General features: G+C 41.8%; 1 protein-coding gene across 1 annotated transcript in view; it reads left to right on the top strand.

Annotated features, from left to right (window-relative positions):
* Positions 1 to 21,623, top strand: part of syne1a (spectrin repeat containing, nuclear envelope 1a) — a 202,749-nt gene extending 181,126 nt beyond the window's left edge. The window contains exons 127-147 of the mRNA XM_034699221.1: positions 357 to 482; positions 2,198 to 2,353; positions 2,641 to 2,799; positions 3,911 to 4,077; positions 7,825 to 7,987; positions 8,530 to 8,717; positions 8,802 to 8,952; positions 9,629 to 9,811; positions 9,955 to 10,092; positions 11,370 to 11,561; positions 12,040 to 12,361; positions 13,684 to 13,752; positions 14,138 to 14,271; positions 14,412 to 14,538; positions 14,643 to 14,854; positions 15,205 to 15,411; positions 16,038 to 16,166; positions 17,652 to 17,930; positions 18,026 to 18,115; positions 18,704 to 18,762; positions 20,319 to 21,623. Coding sequence (XP_034555112.1) covers positions 357 to 482; positions 2,198 to 2,353; positions 2,641 to 2,799; positions 3,911 to 4,077; positions 7,825 to 7,987; positions 8,530 to 8,717; positions 8,802 to 8,952; positions 9,629 to 9,811; positions 9,955 to 10,092; positions 11,370 to 11,561; positions 12,040 to 12,361; positions 13,684 to 13,752; positions 14,138 to 14,271; positions 14,412 to 14,538; positions 14,643 to 14,854; positions 15,205 to 15,411; positions 16,038 to 16,166; positions 17,652 to 17,930; positions 18,026 to 18,115; positions 18,704 to 18,762; positions 20,319 to 20,589 — 3,522 coding nt within the window. The 3' untranslated portion in view covers positions 20,590 to 21,623. The remainder of the gene's footprint in view (positions 1 to 356; positions 483 to 2,197; positions 2,354 to 2,640; positions 2,800 to 3,910; positions 4,078 to 7,824; positions 7,988 to 8,529; positions 8,718 to 8,801; positions 8,953 to 9,628; positions 9,812 to 9,954; positions 10,093 to 11,369; positions 11,562 to 12,039; positions 12,362 to 13,683; positions 13,753 to 14,137; positions 14,272 to 14,411; positions 14,539 to 14,642; positions 14,855 to 15,204; positions 15,412 to 16,037; positions 16,167 to 17,651; positions 17,931 to 18,025; positions 18,116 to 18,703; positions 18,763 to 20,318) is intronic.
* The last annotated feature ends 25 nt before the right edge of the window (positions 21,624 to 21,648 follow it).

Genomic DNA, 21,648 nt, shown 5'->3' on the forward strand with positions numbered 1-21,648 from the left:
TGCCCCCTTTGGAGCATAACCACCCTCTGTTGTCGTTAGCTGCGTTAATTCTCTTCTTTCACTGTTGGATTTTTGCTGTCTCGTGGTGTTACTCGGGCGGTTCGAAGCTGAAGGGGGCTAAATGCTGCATGGTCACTTATGAGTGGTCTGACTTCAGCCTTATGTTGATAAGTGTGTTTGTGTATAAATGCCTGTCAGAGTGTGATTTTGTATGCTGCAGCTTACTGATGAGGCTGCTGCAGGAAGAATTTATAGCAAGTGTGAGAAGTTCTGCAGTGTGTGCTGTGCTGCTGTGTGTGTTTTATGCTCTAATTCCCTCTGTGTGTGTGTGTGTTTGTTTGTGTGTTTTTATGTAGAACTGGGAGAGATGTGAGAAAGGCATAACTGCGTCACTGGAGAAGCTGAGGGCCTTCAAAAGAAAGCTGTCTGTGCCACTGCCTGACCACCACGAGGAGCTGCACTCAGAACAAATCAGGTGCAAGGTGGGTAAAATCCAATGCACACCTGCACACACACTAATGCATCACTTGTTCTGTTATATGTTTCTTTACCTTACCGAACAATTTTATGTATCTCTTTATTTACCTTCAAGAGTTTTGGGCTTCATCTTTGCATGACAGGAGGTTTTTTTTTGCACACATAAATTCAAATTACAGCCTTCTGGGTAAATTGTTTGGAACTGTGCAATGTCCCATTGCATTTGTCTGAGAAATGCATGATACTGTATATGCAAGGTTATTTTCCTGCGTCCCTTAGACTGTCTCTTTCTCTCTCTCCCTCTGTTATTCATTCACCCACACCAACATATACAGACGTGTCCTCCCTCTGCCCCTTTAATCTGTCTGTGGGGACAAACACATCAAGAGACAGACAACTAGCAGAAAAAAATGCAGCAGCTGTTGTCTCCTTTTGTGACCTTGTTTGGTCGCTTTTTGTACTGTCGGTATAACTTTTGTTTATTCACCTGGAAAAAATGTAACTCACATCATTAAATACTTAAAAAATATTAAAGCGGGGCGCTGGTGGCCTAGCGGTCTAAGCGCCCCACATACAGAGGCCAGAGTCCTCGTTGCAGGGGTCGCCAGTTCGATTCCTGGCCGGTCGACCATTTCCTGCATGTCTTCCCCCACTCTCTACTCCCCACATTTCCTGTCTCTCTTCAGCTGTCCTATACAATAAAGGCAAAAAGGCCAAAAATATAACTACTATATATATATATATATATATATTAAAGCCTTTTAAGCTGTCTAAATTATTTAATTTAATTATAAAAATCCATTTTTAAGGACCTTTATAAGTTCCATGTCATCAAAAAAGAACCAGTCTTCATTTAAAGACTCAAGCATGGTTCATGCTGACATGATGTCAGGATCATGATTGATAATTACAGATTAGCTCTTACAGGATATTTCAAATCACAGTGTGAAATTCACATAATAATTATTTGCAGTTTGTGTTAACCACTGGACAGTTTGTGCATTCATGTTTCATGCATGACATGTTCCTCAGGGGAGGAGATGGGGGGTTGCAAGAGTAGCTGCACACAGCGAGCATCAGCTGAAGAGAGAGAGAGAGGGGGTGGGGAGAGAGGGATGGAGACAGAACGAGAGGGTGCGTGCGCATGAGAGTGAGCAAGAGAGAGACGGAAGGAGAGTGAGCGTCCGTGTTTGCAGTGGGGGTGTATGAATATATGTGTGTGTGTGCTTCCTATTGTGTGTGTGTTGCGTAATGGAGACGTTCACTGGGTCCACGAATGATCACGCTGCAGCAGCATCGTCACAGTGACGGAGGAGGAGGAGATGTGAGGTTGGATGAGTCTGTTACCTTGTTTTGCCTTTAACCTTGACTGTAGATGTTTTATTTTCACAGGCTGAGACATTTCAGTCACTTTGATGCTTTTATCAGAAAGTCTCACATTTAGAAGGAATTTGATTTTTATTTGGGGACATGCCTTGCTGTGACATTTACTGTCTGTGAGCTCTTCTGGTTTTTCTTCCTCTCTCTTTGGCAGCAGCAGCTGTGGAGTGATAACTGTCCTGCTCTGTGGTTTTCCTGCTCTCTGTTTGACTTTGGCTGCTGTCTTATAAGGGATGACAGAAGATCTCCTTTGGTCTCTCTGAGAGTATCTTATCATTCAAGGCTGTGGATCACTTCTCTTGTGTGATGCATCTTTTTGCGTCATGTCATGTGGATGCAGGAGTTGGAGAGCAGCGTGAATGGCTGGACTGATGACCTCACTTCCTTGTTCGTGCTGAGGGACTCCTTGGAAGGCGTGGTCAGTGCTGATGACATCACGGTCCTACAGGAGCGTCTCCAGCTGCTTCAGCGACAGTGGGAGGAGGTCTGCCACCAGGTACAGACACTTAGACATTTTATCCATGGTGTTTATAAAATCTTTAAATTGTGAAAGTTAAATTTCTAACAAATGATCAGATGATTTTAAAGGGCAGGTAGTAATATCCTGGCGTTTGCATTTTTGGGTTATTAATTCTTGTGATTTTTCCGATTATTCACCACCAGACCTTTAACTGTTTTATGACTTTGAGTTGATCTTCCATTGATTCTTTTATCTCAGTGTTTCTAAATGAAAAAGTAAAACTCAAACTCCTCCTCCTCCATCCTCCCCTTTGTCACCCTCAGCTTTCCCTGCGCAGGCAGCAGGTGAGCGAGAAGTTGAATGAGTGGGCCGTGTTCAATGAGAAGAACAAGGAGCTGTGTGAATGGCTCACACAGATGGAGAGCAAAGTCTCTCAGAATGGAGACATCAGCATTGAAGAGATGATCGAAAAGCTGCGCAAGGTGAGTTCAGCTCACATCTCTCTTCTGCAGACACACCTCAAATTAAAATACAGATATGAATGAATGAATGCAACATCCATGTAGGCAGAAATGCACCTAGTAAAAACCTAATTCATATCTTAAAGTTGAGTCATAATTGACTTGACTAAAGCATTTCTAGATCAAACACCTCTTGTGACTGATTTATTTATTCATTATGTACAAAATTAGTTCCAACTTTCCCTTAAAGTGCAGATTTTAAATCACTTCTTCTCTTGACACAGGAAGTATCATGTAAAAGCAGCAGTATGTGCATTGGTCTGGAAATTATTCTAGACTTGGTTTTGATGAACTAGAGCAAGGGTTCCAAAAGTGTGGGTCGGGACCCCCTGGGGGGTCATGAGATGTCTTCCAGGATGTTTTTTTTTTTTTTTGAAGTTATCTTAAAATATATATTTTTTTGTTTTCATTTTTGTTTATTTACCTTGTTTTCTTATGTATATTTTCCTTTTTGTTTGTAATGTTAAATATTATTATTTGTTTATTATTATCATTATTATTTTTGTATTTTTCTGCATTTATTATTTTTTTCTTCCTTACTTATATATAATTTGTTAACTTTTGGTGAACAAAGAAATACAAAAAAATGCACAAAAAAAAAGTTAAATGACAAAAATTACCTAAAAATAGTCAATTTGACCCATTATAGTAAAAATATTGACAAAATAATAGCTAACCTTGAAATAAAACCTTGAAAATAGAAAATGTCACGACTTATCTGCCTTTCTTTGTTTCCAGATGACTCCTAAGTTTAGGGTTAGTGAACAGTTAATCATTAAAGCATCAGAAGCAGTAGGTTCATTCATAACAGCACAGGAAACAGCCACATGCTCATATAGTAGGCTAACTTTCTGCAGACCAGCTAAATTAAGCCACATTAAGTCACTTTGAGGGACAGTGGGGGTCAGGAGTCTTTGGCATCTATATTTTGGGGCTCACCGGCTGAAAAGTTTTGGAACCCCTGTACCGTAGCTCTTATGCACCTTTGCCTAGACACTTAACTTCTTTATAAACTCATCACCACAAACACATCTCTCTTTGTTGACATGTGAAGTGTCCCTCTGTGTTTCAGGACTACCAGGAGGAGATCAGTGTCGCTCAGGAGAACAAGCAGCAGCTGCAGGTGATGGGTGATCGCCTAGCGAGGGCCAGCCAAGACAGCAAGGCGGCCGAGATCCAACACAAGCTCAGCAAAGTGAGCGAGCGCTGGCAACACCTGCTGGACCTCATCGCTGCCAGGTTGGTGCACTCAGGAGAACAGGTGGAGAGTTGTGGACTCTGTGAAGACCACCCTAAAAAGCTGAGGATAAAAGTTTATTATTTTTACACCGTCTAGTTTGGCTTTGATGAAGAGAGAGAGGTACCTATGCATTCTTTCACCTCACACACTGCTTGCTGGTAGTTGTAGGTTTGTATTCGTGAAGGCTTCGTCTTCAGCCTTGGATTGTTACCATGGTTTCCCTCTTGACACTTTGGCACACGTGATGGGGAATTCATTTTCCCACAATCCTGCTGAGGCATTTCCTGAGTTCCTTGCTGGTGTCAGTGGGACACCCACTTAGCAGACTTGCAAGCCAAGCAGGAAGAGTTCACATTCCTCTTCATCCCCCCTCCACTCTCTTGTTTGGTCTTTATCTACCACTCTGGCGCTCTGGACTCCCCTCGTTACGACAGTCCAGTCAATCCAGGCTCGTGCTGGAGCCAAAGCACACATTAAAGTTTGTTTAGATCAGCTGTGAAAGTTTTGTTTTTCACACTTTAAGTTGATTTTGAAGAGAAAGCAAACACAGGAACAAAAGCATAGACTCTTACTTCTGTGTGTTGTTTAATGAAAGTTTCCTGACCCAAACTTTGACTCTTACATACCTCAGCTGCCCCGTCCTCCCCCCCTCGGTTGACTGTCGCCTTCTGGGACTGTACTGGACGAGGGAAGGAGGGAAGGACTGTTTCTGACCTCACACAGACAGCTGCACTCTCTTTGTCTTCTATATCCGTCCTTTAGTCAAAACAACAGGAGCCATGGTTCATTTCTCTCACAGGGAGCAGAATAAGTAGCGGTGTGTTTATTTTCTTCCAGACTCATTTATTTACTGGAATTGTATTGCCCAAAGGAGTAAGGAATAATTACTCTGAACTTATTATTCTCCTCTGAACTTGTTTTTTTTGGAAAACTTTTCTTCCTACAACGCACCGTGCTTCAGTTTACTCAGATACGTGGAGCTTCCAGCCTTTGCCTCTGCTCGCACTCCCTTTGTGTGTGTGTGTGTGTGTGTGTGTGTGTGGAGTGTGACACTCCAACACAGGCCAGCTCTACAGCACATGCCTCTGACTGTAAGTCCCTTTTTAGAAACAGCAGCACTTGTCACTCTCAGGCACTCACTCAAACACACACACACAAGCGAGCACACACACACACACACACACACACACACTCATGCCTGTTTGGGGTTCTCTTTTTTTTTAACCTTGGACAGCAACAGTTGATAAGTCACAGTTGTGCCTCCCCTCCTCTACCTGCTCCCCCCCTCTGCACAGACCGTTTAGAGAAAGTCCCATGTGGAGCTCTCAGACGGAGTGAAGGAGTGCTTGGATCAACATCTTGATTCTTCCTGATATTAGCTTTGTCTTTGGGAATTCCGCTCCCCCATGGTTTTGGATTTGGGGACAGACAATATGGCAGGATGCCCGAGCGAGGATCTGCCGGAGTGTGACTGCGATGTGACCAGGCAGGACAAACTTATGAATGAATGTTCAAGCTCTTTTTTTACATCTGATCTGTACATAACAACTATAGACAGCACTTCACCTCACGTGCTTCAGATTGTTTATGTTGTGTTTCAAAGCAGCCCCTGTGATGGAGAATGACACATAATGCTACTCTGTGTCAGATGATAATAACATAAAGAAGCAAATCTAATATTTAGAGTGCTCTGTGCAGGTTTCTGTAACATGTTCTTCCTTCATGGTGCAGATCTGGTTGAACTTGTGTGTCAAATTAAAACCTTGATTGTTGTTTTAACTCCAGTTTAGGGTGGAGATGAAACTCTCCACATAACAATGAGTCTAATACAGTTAAGACAATAGCTGTAGTGTGACTGCCTCTGTCAGTTTGATTGTTGCATCATTGTGTGATAGACAGAGTAATAGCGTGAGCTTATGCAGTGAAGCTGTGCAGCCAGTCAGAGCAGATGTCAACACAATTTAATCATTTGCTGTTTGTTTTTCTGATCTGGTGTGTGCAGTAGAATTTTGCAATTTGTTGCCCTAATATTTAAAAGTTGAATAGTTTTTTTATTCACCAATTAGTGTATAAACATGTAGTCGATACAGACATACTAACAAGTACAAACATTACAAAACATGGAAGGACACATTTATACACTTGTGAAGAGAAAGACGACAGAAGAGAAGAGAAGAGAGGGGGAAAAAGGAACCCCAAATTAAAAATGAAAAAATAAAAATAAAAACCGTTGAACAAAAAAAATAAAAAAAATAATAATAATATTAGAAATCAACAAGGCTAGTAATGTTGCAATATATTATGATAAGAGTAATCAATAAGTATAATAACTCTAAGACCAAAGGGGATGAAAAAAAGGAATAATGATAACTCAATTGAAAAGAAGAAGAGGAAAAAGAGAGATTGAGTGAGGGAGAAGCAAAAATGGAATACATAGAGGATGGAGTCTGTTTGGGTGCATTTCAGGAAATTCCTACAGAATGGGTTTGGTGATATATAGTTTGGTTTTTATCTGGACTTGTTTTGTGGCATTATTTCACCTGCAACAAGACAGATTTGAGAACTATAGAGTATGTTTTATAGAATTCTTTGAGTTGATTGTTTTGTTGAGCTGATTGTTGCTCCATTGATATATATTGTGTTAGGAGGTCCAACCATTGTGAGATATTGATTTTTTTTTTCTGCTTTTCCAGTTTAGTAATATTGTTTTCTTGGCGATAGTTAAGGGTTGTTGTGATTTGTGTTGAGTCTGTTCTGAGTATATCCAAATTGCTGAGTATGCATACAGAAGGGGATAGTGGGATGCTACAGCCAAGGAATTGAGTTAATGTAGTGGTTACTTCTCTCCAGAAATGTTGTATGGGTGGACAGAGCCAGAGTGCACGGAGGTAGTCATCGGGTTTATTGAGTGTGCATTCAGTGCATATGTCTGATCCGGTATGTCCCATTATGTGCATTTTGTGCTGTGTGATAGGTGTTCTGTGGATGATCTTGTATTGTATTAGTCTTCGGTTAGTACTGGTGGACATGCTGAATATTTAAAAGTTTAAAACTGGTGGTCTTCGTCGCAGTGGTTGCTGGTTTGCCTCCCAGCCACATGTCTCTTTCCTGCATTTCTTCAGCTGTTCTATCAATAAAGGCAAGAAATGCCTCCTTAAAATAAAATCATTGAATTATCAACACGTTAATGCGGAACATACTGACCGCATTACCTCTGCACTTAATATCTGCAGTGAAGCATACCCCCTGTGTGTATTTGTAAACAGTGTATGTTATATGGTTTGTTTATGTTGCATGAAATAAACACCTCCTCCACTCCTCTCAGGTCTGTGGTGAGACTGTGACAGTGACATTGCTCTGCAGGGTGGAAAGCTAAATGTGTAGCTTGGTATCAGAGTTGTCTTTCGCCTGATTTAAACATGCTTCACATATCAATGATTGCATTGGAGAAGGGTTTGGAGATGTCAGGCATGTTGCAGCTCTGAAACAGTTCCCAGTTGTTGTGATGGGTGAAATGAGGGCTCATCACTTCCTTACAAAAATATCTAAAATATTACTCCTCGGCTCCATCTAGTAGAACATAGTTACTCTTTGTTATTTAGACTCTCAATTGTAGGTTCGAGAAGTCAGAAATCTGGACCACGTCTCTCCCTCACTATACTGTTTATTTACTTGAGTGTTTACATCTGTTCCATGTGCTGACTCAGTCTCCTACTCTCTGACTCTGCTCTTCTCACTTCTCACAGGGTGAAGAAGTTGAGGGAGACCCTGGTGGCGGTGCAGCAGTTAGATAAAAACATGAGCAGCCTCCGTTCGTGGCTGGCTCACATCGAGACAGACCTGTCCAGACCAATCGTCTACGACACCTGTGACGATCAGGAGATTCAGAGGAAACTCAACCAGCAGCAGGTGAGTGGGACCACACGTACAAAGTCCTGTGGAACAAAAATGCTCATTTGTTTACAAGCTTCTTCCTCTGTTTCCAAGTTGAGAAATGTTGCACTGTTTGACATTCAAGTGCTGGTAAAATAACATGCATCCTCACAGACACAGTACGAGGTGGAACAACCTGACTCAGACTTAGCGGGTGGAAAATGAGTGACACTCACCCGTATGAGGAAATCACAGCATGACTCATACATTCATCTCCAGCAGTTTGTTAAAGCTACAGTCAGTATCTGTGTCCATCCTGCTGCCAGGGTTAGGGTGCCGCTCTAAATGTGGACTAGACTGTAAGACCCCACTGACCTCCTTCCCACCAGAGCTAGCCAACACATGCACTTACATTAGATAAGCATGCTAATTTTATTCCCCCGACACATTTGCTCTGATTTAATTGCCGTCTGCTTCATCACAAAGACATGAAAGGAAAGCACATATTAGCAAAATCAGGGACTTCATACAGACTTAAAGTGCAGCAAAGTCTTATGTCAATGTTGACTGGTTTGTAGGCGCTGCAGAGGGACATAGAGAAACACAGCACAGGTGTGGCGTCAGTGTTGAACCTGTGTGAAGTCCTGCTGCACGACTGTGATGCCTGTTCCACGGAGACAGAATGCGACTCCATCCAGCAGGCTACCCGAGGGCTGGACAGACGCTGGAGGAACATCTGCGCTATGTCCATGGAGAGGAGGCTCAAGTCAGTGCCTCAGACTTGTAACACTGCAGATAACACAATAATCGTACACTCTTTGCGGCTTTGCTGACTGATTTCTCCATGCAGGATTGAGGAGACGTGGAGGTTGTGGCAGAAGTTTCTGGATGATTACTCCAGGTTTGAGGATTGGTTGAAGACCTCAGAAAGAACAGCAGCTCTGCCTAACTCCTCTGGAGTTCTTTACACTGTTGCCAAAGAGGAGCTTAAGAAGTTTGAGGTAAGTCTGTTGCATGTGTAATAAACTAAAGCTGCTCTGCACAGTGTGTGTGCATCTTTAAGCTACAAAGTTCAAAAACACGGAGCCAGGTTTTTTCATGTGTGCATGCGCTGATGTTTTTAAAGTTTCCTGTCAGACATTCCTTCACTCTTAGACAGGGAGCATCACTGCAGAGTAGAGGAAACACAGAGGACAGAATGAAGAGTGTCGTGTTGCTAAAACTCGTCTGCACTGGTCTGCTCAGCTGCTCAGCTGCTGCTGTCTATCACTGTGCACGTGCACATTCCTGCAAGCTTACTGACTGACTGAGCCACAGAGATGTGCTGAGTTGGTGCCTGCTGGGAGAGTTGATTTAAGTTAAACATAGAGTAGTCCGATTTTATTTATGTCTGTCACATAATCTGCAGATACATACATTGAAACTTCAATGAGAGGAGTTATATTGCTGGTAATACGATCACATGACCATCCTCAGATCATTTTCACTATCAGTATGTGTACTCAGAACCTCAGGAGGTTTTTGTAAAATAAACAGACTCCCTTGCTGCACCAAGTTTTCAGAGAATCCATACATGTGCATTTTTTTAATCTCAGAATTTATTTTATTGCATACATGTTTCAAACTACCTGTCCCTCATTTGTGCAGCTAATTTATGCACGTGTGTTTTTGTCACAGGCCTTCCAGCGGCAGGTTCAGGAGTGCCTGACCCAGCTAGAGCTCATCAACAAACAGTACCGTCGTCTGGCCCGAGAGAACCGCACCGACTCCTCCTGCAGACTCAGAGAAATGGTGCATGATGGGAACAGGCGGTGGGATAACTTGCAGAAAAGGGTGGCAGCTATCCTTCGCCGACTCAAGGTAACACAGTCAGAGATTGTTGACTTAATAATGATGTTGCTACATCATGATTTAACAAATGAAGAAACAGTGCTATTTGGTTTAAAACCATGAACAAAGACAGTAAAGCATGGTCGTGCAAACGCCTCTGTCTGTTCCCGCAGCACTTCATCGGTCAGAGAGAGGAGTTTGAGACGGCTCGAGACAGCATCCTGGTGTGGCTGACAGAGATGGACCTCCAGCTGACAAACATCGAGCACTTCTCTGAGTGTGACGTTCAGGCCAAGATTAAACAGCTCAAGGTGAGACAGGCACCATACATGTATCCCATCAAATCTCATAGTTTAAAATCAAGACTGCAGATTATTTTTGGATTGTATTTACTATCTACTGTAGTATGAGTTCACTAAATTTCTCCGGAGCATTTTTTTATTTGTATTAAATATTTCATTATTTATTTTTATTCTAATAAGTGGAAAGTATATCAGCGCATTTTCCTTGCTCCAGTGCTAAAACAAAGAGCTGATAATATTTTAACAATAAAAAATCTGATCATTACTTATGTCGCATTTGTAAAGTAACATCAACAAACATTTGCAGGTTAAAGTTCCTCAAATACAAAGTTAGTTTGCTTTATCTAAGACCTTCTCTCACTTCAAGGTCAGCAAAAGCCTATATGCATGCAATGATATTTTCTCATATCACCTATTGTTTTACAACTTGGTCACACAAAACAGCCAACACTTTACAACCTATCAAGTCTCTCTTTAAGAAGACCATCAAAATTTTACACAGGAAACCTCTCAACTTCCTTTATTGCAATAAAGTCAGGAAGTGTAATATTTTAAACATTGACAAGTTTCAAACCTACACTGACATCTGTCTGTTTTTTAAAGTTTTAAATGGGCTTTCCCATCCACCATTGCTCAAATTTATAATAAAAAAAAAACACTATGATAAATACTAGAGCACAAACTAGAGGGGACTGTGATGTACCGAGACGTAAAAACCAAATTCAGCCAAATGGTAGTGTCTGTCAGAGGCACACAGTCCAGGAACAAACTACCAGCTCACATTAGGGAGCTTGAGAACTACTGTACCTTTATAAAAAATAAAAACACTTCAACATTAAAAACAAACCAGTCATGTACTCATGAACAATCTGTTTTCTCACTTGATGCCCGTTCCCGGGGGCTTTGGCCTCCCCTTCCATTCTGTTTTTATAATGCCACAAACATTTTGTATGTAAAATCTGTTTGTTAGTCAGTTCGTGTAGTGTCCTGTTAACATCCTGTAGTTTTAAATCATGTTGTTTTATGTTTTATGTGAGTACCTGCTTTAGGACTACGGATTAAATTTAGCTATTGTACTAACTCTGGCATATTTACATTGAGGCACACTGTTGAAATGTTGATTAATGTGCATTGTCCTTATCAAATAAACTCAAATTAAATTAAATTAAGTTTCTGACCATTTTTAGTGTCACCTTGAGCTCAGCTTGTGACAGGAATTTCCTGTAGTTAAAAAAACTTGCATTATGGTCGCTCTCCTTAACCTCTTCTGTGTGTATGTCTCTCAGGCGTTCCAGCAGGAGATCTATCTGAACACGGGGAAGATCGAGCTGGTGTTCAGACAGGGTGATGCTCTGATTGAGAAGAGTGAACCTCTGGATGCGGCTGTCATCGAGGAGGAGCTGGAGGAGCTGCAGAGATACTGCCAAGAGGTGTTCGGACGAGTTGACAGATACTACAAGAAACTCACGCGACTGCCTGTGAGTGACAATAAACAGAAACAATACATGCAGAGTATAGGATGGAAAATGCCTCGGACACTGTGGGGGGGGTAATATTAAACATGAACACCTGATGCATTTAAACAAGCAACAGGATCTTGTTCCAAGGTTAGCATAATATGTTTTTGCTGTCACTTGAGGCGTTGTGGGAAAAGAAGTGAAGTGCCTGCAGAGACAAGTTGACCCTGTGGAGTCAAAGTGTGTTTAGTAAACCCATTACAAAACTTCCAGCTGTCCTCTTTCACCCCCCTCGACATGGTGCAAACATGTGTCCAGCATACTTTCCTCCTGACAACTGTTAGTGAACAGGATCAATAACAGTATTATATTTTAACACATGCTCACCTCATACCACCTCACGAGCAGCATTTCACATTTCATAGCTTCATGTGATTTTTCTACTATGTACTGTAGTCTTTCTTCCTCCACTAACTCCCCTCTCTCCTTCCCCCTTCAGCTGGCTGACGACGAGTTTGACGGTTCGGACAGAGAGCTAGACATGGAGGAAGGCGGCGACCTCTCCGAGCTGCAGTGGGGCGACTCTGCTCTGCCTCGCCCTTCCAGCCGTCCAGCTTCGGGTACGACCGCTCTCGCCCGGGCCGACCGTTCAGGACGAGACACCCCGGCCAGTGTGGACTCCATTCCTTTGGAGTGGGACCACGACTACGACCTGAGCAGAGACCTGGAGAGCCCCGGAGGACGAGGTCACAGGGAGAGGAGACGAGGACAAGAGGAGGAGGAGGATGAGTATCTGAGGACGGCTGCTACGGTGCTATCAGGTTAGTCCAGCTTCAGTGCTTCACTGTGAAAGGGATGATTGGCTGCTTACATGTGTACTGATTACTTTTTTATACCTGACTTTGATACATGCCGATTGACAGGTAAACAAATAACTCAAAGTTTCCAGGAAAGATTTTATTTTTTGTGCTTACCACTGAGAAAACAACAAGAGCGTTGAGCACAGTAGATCAACATTTTAAGATCTGAAACAGTATTGTTTACAAAATTAAAATCTTAAATTTCTTAATTCAGATTAGACTGGCTTAAAACCTAGCTGTTCTATTGAGAATTTTTCTTAAATATTTAGAATCAGGTTGCATCTTTTCCAGAAAAACTAGATCTGAATATCCAGATCTTGCATTAGAACAGAGGTTCCAGACTATTAGAATAAATGAATTATAAATCAAAGAGGAGAAGGAATACAATATGATTTCTATATTTCATGATGCATACCAACAAAAACACAATGAAAAGTTGGTCTCAAGAATATATGAAAGTATACAAGCCTCTAAAATCACTCTACAACATACTTTAAACAAAAATGGGAGAGGGAGTCAGAAATAAGAATATCAGAAGAGATCTGGATGGAAATATGTGAGACACAAGCAACCACTGCAAACTCAAGGTCGTTGAGAGAGTTCGGCTGGAAGAATGTGGTGAGATTTTTTATAACCCCTAAAATAACAGCTCTGCAAACAGGCACACAGAGTCGAGGCTTCTGTTGGAGACAATGTGGTACATCTATGGCTAATCACTTTCATGTTTTCTGGACCTGCCTGAAAATCCAGCCTTACTGGAGAGAGGTGGCTACCAAGATAAATAAAATAATAGGGGTGGATTTAGATTTTTCTTTTGTTACTTTATATCTCGGTAAAATACCAGAAACAGTCCTACAGAAAGATAAATACCTATTGAAAATACTTTTGGCGAGTAGCAGGAAAGCAATAACTAGAAAATGGTTGCAACTAGGTCCCCCAACAGTGGACCAGTGGTGCAGGATCGTTAAAGAAATGTACTGTATGGAGAGACTTACTTTTGTTTTAAGACTTCAGTTGGAGAAATGTATTGAAAGCTGGGAAAAATGGATTGTGTATGCACCTTGAATAGTATGGCATATGATGTAAGTGTAAAATAATGTTATGTTCTTGACTGTAACACATGATGATCCCATGTTATTTGTTCATGCAAATAAAAAAAAAAATAAAAAAAAGTAAAAAAAAAAAAAAGAACAGAGGTTCCATCTCCCTGTAAACCAGCACAGATGTCACGTTCAATCATACCCACATAAAAAGACGTGTATACTGTATGTGTCTCTTTCCAGATGTAGTTATCCCAGAGAGTCCAGAGGCCTATATAAAACTGACTGAGAAAACACTGAAATCGTCCTCTGGTAGGAAAAGAACAGTGTTACAGCATGAGACAGGAGAGCATGTCATAAACTAAAATGCTTACTTTAACTGTCATACAAGGAAGAACCTTTAAATCTGCATGTTCCATCCTTCAGAAAAATCCTTGCATATTCAAATGCAAAGATGTCATCTCTGCATGTCCCAAAACACATTTCTTTTTTTTAATCATTTCACAGCTAATACCATTAAAACCAGACATTTGGTTTCCCCTCTCACAAGATCTGTGCTTTCATTTTGCATCTCAGACTAATGCATGCCACCACAGTGTGGGTTTAGCAGCAACCGCATGCTAACTAAAGCACAAACTGTCATCATGACAATCATTACCCTCCTACCTTTCCTCAAAGTGTTGATGCCTTTGTGCAGGTGAGCCGGGCCAGCTGGAGGCGAGTCTCAGACAGCTGGATCAGGCGCTGGACGCAGGACGATTCCACCTTCAGCAGAGAGAGGCCGCCGCCAGCAGCTCCAGCCCTGACATTGACTCCACCTACATGGGCTACGTGAGTCATTTGTAGAAACATTTGCTAGATCTTGATTCTTACTCCTGACTTTTTTTTTGCTCAACATTTTTAGTTAATATCATACAGAGAGCACATATTTAAATATTTCTAAACACATGTCACTCATATTTTCCTTCCAGATGCGTCTAATGGGAGAGTGTCGAGGCAGTATAGATGCAGTGAAGAGAGCAGAAGGAGAGCTGACTGATGATGAGAGCGACATGCCAGGCCTCATCAACCCCGCCAGCACTGACGCTCAGAGTGCAGGTCAGTCAAACACATACGCTTATTATACCTCCTCCTCCTCTTCCTCCTCTTCTTTCACGTCAGACTGATCTGTCCGTCTCCCTGATCTGTCTGTCTCCCTGCAGGTGTGATCGAGCGCTGGGAGCTGATCCAAGCTCAGTCTCTGAGCGAGAAGCACAAGCGCAAACAGAACCTGCAGCAGTGGCAGCAGCTGATCTCAGACCTGCAGACCATGAGGGCCTGGTTGGGTCAGTCTGAGGCTGAACTGAGCCAGCTGAGAGGGCTGGAGGTCAGCACCGACATACACACCATCCAGCAGAGAATCAAGAAGCTCAAGGTTTGTTGACTTTGTTGCAGATTCAAAGATTTAAAAACTGAAAAAGAATTCTGTCCTACAGTGGTTTGATTTTCTTACATTTAGAATTTATGTCTGAGTTTGTGTTGTTATGTTATGTTTGGTCACTTGTTTGTGGTCCAGCTGTTGCTGCCTGTAAAACATTTGGCAAGATATCAGCCTTCTATAAATACCCCTCTCTGAACCTGATAACCAGCATCTAACATGTCACACACACATAGCATCCAGATACAGTCTGGCTCTCCTCACGGTTAAGTGTCTCTATAAATAATCTCTCGCCCCACATGAAGTCACTGTTTTTAATTTGCTTCCCCTTTTTGATTCTTCCCCAGGAGCTGCTGAAGGGGATGGATGCCCACAAGTCCGAGGTGTTGTCCATCAACCTGAGCAGTTCAGACTTCCTCCAATCAGAGCCAGACTCTGAGGAGGCTTGGGAGCTCAGGGACGGACTGAAAGAGATGAACGCTCGCTGGGATCGACTCGGTGCCTCTCTGGAGGACTGGAGGGAGGAGCTGCAGAGGGCGCTGATGCAGTGCCAGGTACTAACACACACACACACACACACACACACACATACACACACACACACACACAGATACAGTAATAGGCATCCTTTTACTGCTTATGGACTTTTGTAGACAATAGAAATAAACCTTCCTTTATTTGAGAGAGGCTTCAAATAGAGGCCTCCTCCTCAAATTCTCAGCTTATATCTGAAGCCAAACAACTATTTGAATTCCCATTTATTCATCTTACTTTCCTTGGACCTCATTCTGTCTGGATTCATATCAATTTGTTTTGTTGAATAACCCCCTTTTAAGACAGAAAACAGAAATTAGTCAGCATTGTTAAAACAAAAGTTTGAGACGATAGCTATGGTAACAGATGGTCTTTGTTTTACTGTTCTTTTTTATTCACAGCTCTGAAAAGAACCATGTTCTTATCAGTGTTTATGTAGCCATGTTTGTGGCAAGTGAATTCAAAACACTGCAGTGACAAAAAAAAGACCATAAATAAGAAACTAACAAAAGTGTTTGATTTTGTTATGTCACACTTTATCCATACTCTCAGTTTAATTTGATCCTTAGCAATGAATTTGAAGGAAGAGATAAAGAAATCAGTTACATTTTACCACTGAGGTCAAATATAGGATCTTTCCTCTCAGGAGTTCCACGAGATGAGCCACGGTCTGCTGCTGTGGTTGGAGAACATCGACCGCAGGAGGAACCAAGTGGTGCCGATTCCTCCCAGACTGGATCGAGAAACATTACGAGCTCATCACAAAACTCTGACAGTACGTCTCTCTTTTACTCATCCTCTACGGTTCTTCCTGTAGTACTTCTCTTTATACAGGAATCAGGAGAAAAATAAGAACTTTAATGTGTTATTTTTAATATGTTACACTAAAAAAACTGCCCATCCAAAAAAAAGGAAAAAAAAACTTATTTCAAGGTATTTTTACCTTGAAATAAGCACAACAATCTGGAAAACCAGGAATGCTAACAATTAGTATGTTTTCACTCAAAAAAATATTCTTGCACTAATACATTTCATATCAACTTCTTCATTTGAGATATATTCACCTTAATTTGAGTTGTATTAAAGCGGTACTTCTCTAGGTTTAAGACCATCTTGTACTTGAAATAAGATTACAAAGTTTAATTTGAGCATGTTGAGATATAATGTCTTCTCATAGTGAGCTAGATATACTAATATTCAGTCATGGTTTTTTTTAGGATAAGCCAGCTATGCTCTAAAGTAGGTGTTTCGTTGTGTGCATGTAGTTTGAGGATGTAAATTTTTATCTGATTTAGAAGAAACAGTGCCTGAAAAAACTGTAACCCACCCTTAAAAAACAACTTTGCTTTCTTTCTTTCTTTCTTTCTTTCTTTTATCAATGGAGCGGTTTTCTGATAGATTATCCAATAAAATGCATTTACTTAAATCAAGTAAAGGGTTTGTCTTAAATCAACATTATCCGTCTTCGACAAATAAGATCTCCGCTTGAAAAATGCATGAAATGTAAAATAAACCTTGTTTCTTCTAAATTACAACTCAAAACAAGATCATTTCAAGATTGTTTGACTTAACAAGATATTTAAGATGTCTTAAAACAAGTCCCTCCATCTTGCTCAAATGTTACTTGTTAAGTAAATTTATCATAGATCAAGTGGGATCAGACATTTTGACTAAAAATTAGACAATTTCACTTGGTAAGATTTTGAGTGTTTGCAGTGTATAATGGTGCACTTCTCCACCTAACACTGAATAAGAATAAAGACTGTCATATGACTTTATTTTAAGTCAGCTTAGTAAACAGGACGTTTAAGAGATGGCGTTATTTTGTAAATTATGAGTGCCAATGTCCTTATTGTTCAACAGAGGGACCACCAAAGCTCTCGAAGTACTGTAAGCAGTTTAGAACAGCTCTGCTCTAAAGATAGGAAATGTTTACATTCTGTTTATTTGATAAGAAATGAGACTCAAAAAACAGAATAGTTCAAACAGGAAACTGTAACACAGATTAAGAGTAACCATAAATCAAGCTTCTAATGACATCTTAAAGTAATCTTCACAATAAATCATTACATCATTAAAGGATTTTAAAGAATGTAGGTATAAACAGAGTACAAACACATGATAGTAGAGACAGATAAACGTGCTTTCTCTCTCACAAATACAAAATTTGATTCAACATTTGGAGATGAAGAGAAAAATACTCTGCATTATAAAAACATTGAACATGTTTCTGACTCCCTGTTGGGTGTTTTTTTTTCAGCAAATCAAGCGTGAGCTGCTGGACTCGCAGCACAAAGTGTCATCTCTTCAGGAGCTCTCCGCTCAGCTGCTGGTCAACACCAAACCACAGACTGTGACGCTGCAGCAGCAGCAGCAGCAGAAGCAGGTCTCAGAGCAGACCTGGGATCAGGGCAGCGAGTGCCTGGAGGCTCAGGAGAAGGTGCACGTGATCCTGAACAGGCTGAGGCTGCTCCTAAGGGAGGTCAGCTCAGACCTGGAGGGATTGGAGAGGAGACTGGAGGCTGCAGACACACAGCAGGTCAGAGGAGGCTGAATAATGAGCGAATGACTCAGAGCAGTTTGATTCAGATCTCAGTGTTTTACTGACTGCTGCTGCTCTGATTTGTTTTTCAGGATTGTTTACCTCTGCCTGTTGGTAAAGTAGAAACCTGCGGATCAGCTGCTCCTGTGACAGAGGCGACCGTCCAGAGCCGCAAACGAGTGGTAATGTTCTTTCTCTTAACGTCCAGCAGGCGGGCCAGACCCTCTGCCTTACTTCAGGCTGAACATACCATCACAGTTGATCTACTGTCTTGTTCTTATAAGTAGTCGCACTGTGCCCCTCTTTATTTTGAAGTTTTGATAGAAATGTGTCCCGTTATTGATCGCTCTGCTAATATGTACACAGATATGTTGCTGCCCCTGCCCCTCCCTTTTTACAATGTTTTTGCTGCCCACATCATGTTGACCTGCCCAAAAATGTACAAGAAAACCTGGCTTTTCATTTCACATAATACAAGTTCACATTTGTTTACATTTAAACTGTAACAATCCATGTAATCATGTAGTCTTTTTTAACAGAGCTCTCCAGTCTGAGTTTTGAGAAGCCAGATTTCTTGGTTCTGAAAGTCGATCACTCGTCATCGATTATGTTGCTGCTCTCTGTTTGACAATGATTCCTTCTCTTAGCGATGTTATGGCTCTTTATTTATTTGGGTTTTTTTTCTCTCATCTGAAGCTTGGTCTTTGTTTGCCCTTGACTGAAACATTCTTTTCTTTCTTTTACCCCTCCCTGCTCATTGCGTGGTTCAGCCCCGAGGCAAAAGTAGTCAGGCCCACCCAGGACACCCTGAGAGCGGCCCGCGCCACAGGTACCTCAACGCTGGACTCTAGAATCATGGGATGATGATGGAACTGGAGAAACGCCTGAATGCAAACATGACTTTAACTAGCTAGCCCATCAGAAAATCAAATGAACCACAGTCTGTTTTACTCAGCGTAAAACAAATGTTAAACATCTTAAATATTTCAGCCTCTTTGAGTAATTTGGTTTCCAGGCTTTAACCCTGCGTTCCATGATCGTCCCTCCCTCTAGAGACCTTGTTGCCAGCTCTTAAACGAGGGGGGAATCGCCTTCATCAGGCTGCTCCCTTCCTCCTTTAAATGTTTTGTTTCACTGCTTCTCTTTGCCCTGCTGCTTTTTGAATGGCATCATGAAATACGTCCCTGTCATACCTTTTTTTGCCTCTCCTTCCTCAGAGTGACTGTAGTACTGTCCTCGCCCACTAGATGGCCCTTTCTTAATCGCCCTCCTGTTTCCTTCTCATGTTTCCCCTGTTTTTTTTTCTCTTCATAGTTAAAAGCAGGATGTGATACAATAACTCCTGCACATTTCTCCTCTTATCTTAACTCCCTTTTCTTCCCTTGTTTTTTTTCCCTAGACCTCTAAATCTCTGTCATCTCTGATTTCACCTTCTATGATTTCCACGTGATGCCAACACATAGCTAGTGTTTCCATGAGTGTTGGAGCAGAAATAATGTCTCTGTTTTCCCCTGATAGCATCCTTTAAATGAGGAGCAGGGACCCTCTGACATACTAATGACCTCCAGCGAGGCCGTGTAGTAGAGAGGCCCTGTGGAGGAGGTTTAGATGAAGTTGGCTGCAGAGTGAGCGGCTGGAGGAGTGTCAGCGTGTCTGACCCTCCTGCAGCCTCTGCGAGGATGAGTCTCAGTGAGAACTCTCCGTTTCCTCCTCTTCACTCTTGGCTCTGGGAGTGGAAACCTCCAGAGAGGCGCTTGGCTCCTGCGTGTGTTTGGAATGAGACATGACATTGAACTCTCACACACTCGGCTCTAAAGCCAGAACGTTTTCCCCACAAAGAGATACAGCCTGCTATCTATGAATGCCTGTGGTTGATTCGTCCTTTCTTAAACGTGTTTGTGTTTGTGTTTGTGTGTGTGTGTGTGTGTGTATATATGTTTAACGTACATGTCTCTGTCAGTGTCAGTATGTGCTCAACTCTCCTAACCTTTTACCTGTTTGGATGTTTCTGCTGCAGTTTTCTAATTTCTGCTTTTCTGTTGTTGGAGTGAAGTTTTTCTTCTTTTGCAAGACGTTTTGAAATCAGTATTTGCAAACACTTTTGTAACCAAACCCACATTATTGTCAGAAATGAGTATCTGCTGCACCCGATGAAGACTGAGCAGGGTTCTGCTGCCCCCCAAAATTTGAAGCATGAACTAAAATCAGCCTGATTATCATGACTTTTTGATTTAAGTCTATTTGATAACAAGATTTTTCAGCACAAAGAGCTCCAGTTTGAATAAAACGTGCTCACGTGGGTTTAATAAAACAGAAGTGAATGCAAATCCTGTTTCACTCAGGTCTTTTCTCTACCAGCTTTAACCCGTGTCTGTGTTCCTGCAGCCGCAGATCCCCAGGCGTCGCTGGCTGCGTTTCCTCCCATTCTGACCTTCCGGACAGCGTCTCCTCCTCCTCCTCTTCCTCTAAAGGTCCGTCCTTCCTGCTACGTGTCCTTCGAGCCGCACTCCCCGTCCAGCTGCTCCTCCTGCTCCTCATCGGCCTGGCCTGCCTGGTGCCCATGACAGAGGAGGACTACAGCTGCCACCACGCCAACAACTTCGCCCGCTCCTTCCATCCCATGCTGCGCTACACCAACGGACCTCCGCCCATATGAGACGCAGCGAAGAATATCTACTTTCTGCTTTGCCAAGGATGCCACTGACTCCTGTGAATGTCTCCTCCTCACCCTGTGCCCTAAAAACGATGAACTCCAGCATGATGATGATGATGATGAGGGGATATGAAGACTTCTCTCACTAACATTGCACACACACACCTTCACCCTTTAAACACACACTCCAGGACAAATGGACTTCATCTGGAGACGCCCCCCTTGCCACCCAATCCAAATATTTCATGTTGTTTTAACTTAAATGTGTATTTTATTTTTGAAGGTTTCTGTAGAAACCTGTAAAAATCAATGAAAAGAAAGCACTATTTATATACTGTATGTTGGGAGCCAAAGTCGACTGTGCTTTTTGTCCATGATATCCAGTGCTGCTACTATTTATTTAGTATTCAATCAGTTGATAGATTGGTAGTGTGATGAAGCTAAAGCACCACCTTAAGTGTGGGATGTTGTACCTTAAAGCTGTACGGAGGACGTGCAGTTTGCGTGCTGAATATCCGAGAATCAAAGTGAAGCTCGGAGCACTGACGTGAGCACTATTGAAGGTACCGCACTGAAGCCGTCCCGCCAAAATGGCCGACTTCTTTCCCTGAAGCTTGTATTCCTGTTTTTATTTCAGTATTTAATCACACAGGGGAATATATTTACAGAAAGATGAGCGCTCCCTTTGTTTCAAGAACTCCAGCTGGTTTGTATATGATGTTAAAACTCTTTGAATACAGGCTGTTATTTTTTTATCTTTCAGTTTGAGCATGCACTTAAAAGTCTCCTGCTTTTAAAAAAGCGAAACAATCACTCGTAGTGTTTTAGTAGACAGCCGTGACCTGAAATATTGTGCTTTGTAATATCTGCGATAATTATTCTGCGGTGATGAGACACCTGAATCACCGCTCTGTTAAAACAGAATCTGTAAAAAAAATGATGAAATATGAAAAATGGTTATTTATGTATGTACAGTTTGCTAATGCCAACTTCATGAAGAATACTCTCTTTGCGAATAATAAAACATGAAATATTTACCTCTGAGTGTTATCTTGTTTGTGT

Source organism: Notolabrus celidotus, chromosome 13, assembly GCF_009762535.1.
Source record: "Notolabrus celidotus isolate fNotCel1 chromosome 13, fNotCel1.pri, whole genome shotgun sequence".
NCBI classification, from domain to species: Eukaryota; Metazoa; Chordata; class Actinopteri; order Labriformes; family Labridae; genus Notolabrus; species Notolabrus celidotus.